At 42.2% G+C, this 1,454-nt stretch overlaps 1 protein-coding gene across 1 annotated transcript in view; it reads left to right on the top strand.

Moving 5' to 3' along the window:
* LOC110315867 (baculoviral IAP repeat-containing protein 1a-like) overlaps positions 1-1,454 on the top strand; it is a 20,777-nt gene that overhangs the window by 17,628 nt on the left and 1,695 nt on the right. Inside the window, exon 4 of the mRNA XM_021189809.2 lies at positions 720-801. Within this exon, the coding sequence (XP_021045468.1) occupies positions 720-801 (82 nt within the window). The remainder of the gene's footprint in view (positions 1-719; positions 802-1,454) is intronic.

The following is a 1,454-nucleotide window of genomic DNA, read 5'->3' as shown; positions in this document are numbered from 1 at the left end:
AGATTGCTTTAGCCCAGGAGTTTACCGTGAGCTGGACAACACAGGGGCACCTCATTTTAAAATAAAAACAAAAGTAATGTGAAGATTCAATTTTAAATAGCTGCACGTGCTGTCATTAATATAAATAAATAATCCTATCAGAACACTTGTAATTCTCATGAGTAAGGTAATTTTTTAAAATTTTAATACAATAATTTTGATCATGTTTCCCCTTCCTCCAACTCTTCTGAGATCCTTCCCACTTCCTACTCAGCCAAGGTCATGTACTTTCTCTCCTTGTTTCAACACCCTCCCCACAAATGCACCCAAAAATCAAAACAATAAAAAAAAAAGAGTAAAAAAAAGGGAGGGGGAGAAAAATACCTACTACAACAATGTGTAGTTTGTTTTGTGTTGGCCAACTATTCCTGGGCATGGGTCCTGCGCTGGAGTGCATTAGTGCGTTGGTATACCCAGTGGCATGCCACTGGAGAAAGTGATCTTCCATTTATCAATAGTTGTCACTTCCAAATAGTGCCTGGTTAGGGGTGGGGGCCTTGTGTCCATTTCCTCCTCTCACTCTCAGGCCTGCTCACGTCTTGTGCATGCTATTGGAGCAATTTTTTGACTGTTCTACTGATATATAAATTCCAATAATTCAATAGGTTTGTCAAGTGCTCCTTGGAATGTAGAACATGTCTACTTATAGGGGTACATTTTAATTATATTTTAAATTATAGATGTGAATTTCTTCAAAGTAAGAAATCCTCAGAGGAAATTGCCCAGTATATTCAAGGCTACGAGGGATTTGTTCATGTAACGGTAATTTACACCAACCAACTTTGTCCAATAGTGCATGTTCTTTACCTAATAATATCTGAATTGTCAGAGTGAGGGCTTTTGTTTGTTTTGTTTTCCAATGGATTCTGTGTCTTTCTCCCTTTCTCATCTCTGGTTGACAGAGAGGAAAACAAAAATGTTGTTGTCTTGTTAAGCTGTAACCATGTAGACTTGGTTTTCCATGCTGGCTGTGGGTGGCTTCTGCCTCCTTCATCTTCCCTCTGACTGGGGCCACTCCCCTAGCATCCTTCTGCTGCCTCCATCTGGATGTCAGACTCAGTCCTCTGTGGTACCAGGCAGAGACAGGGCACTCAGGATGCCTCCTCCAGCTGGGCATTTAGACTCAAACTAGTGAGGGTAGTGGGAAACACAACCCAAACTGTAGCCAAAGGAGACTGTATTTGCTGACTGACTCAGAAGCAGCCTCTTCAGACAGCATGGACTGAAAGTTCAGGTGCAGTTCTCTCAGAGGGAGAGTTGCTCAATTGGAGAGGCCCTTCTGAGGTGACCTCTCTTCCTGTGTCTCAGTTCCTCATGAGTCAAATACACCTGTGTGTGTAACTGCAGTTCTGTTGTTGAGCTGGGTGTTTGGTAAGAGTGGCCCTGAGAAAGATTCCATTTCACTGATGTTTGGA

Source organism: Mus pahari, unplaced genomic scaffold, assembly GCF_900095145.1.
Source record: "Mus pahari unplaced genomic scaffold, PAHARI_EIJ_v1.1 scaffold_11063_1, whole genome shotgun sequence".
Lineage (NCBI taxonomy): Eukaryota > Metazoa > Chordata > Mammalia > Rodentia > Muridae > Mus > Mus pahari.
Note: the sequence above shows the minus strand (reverse complement) of the source record. Positions and strands in the feature narration are given on the sequence as shown.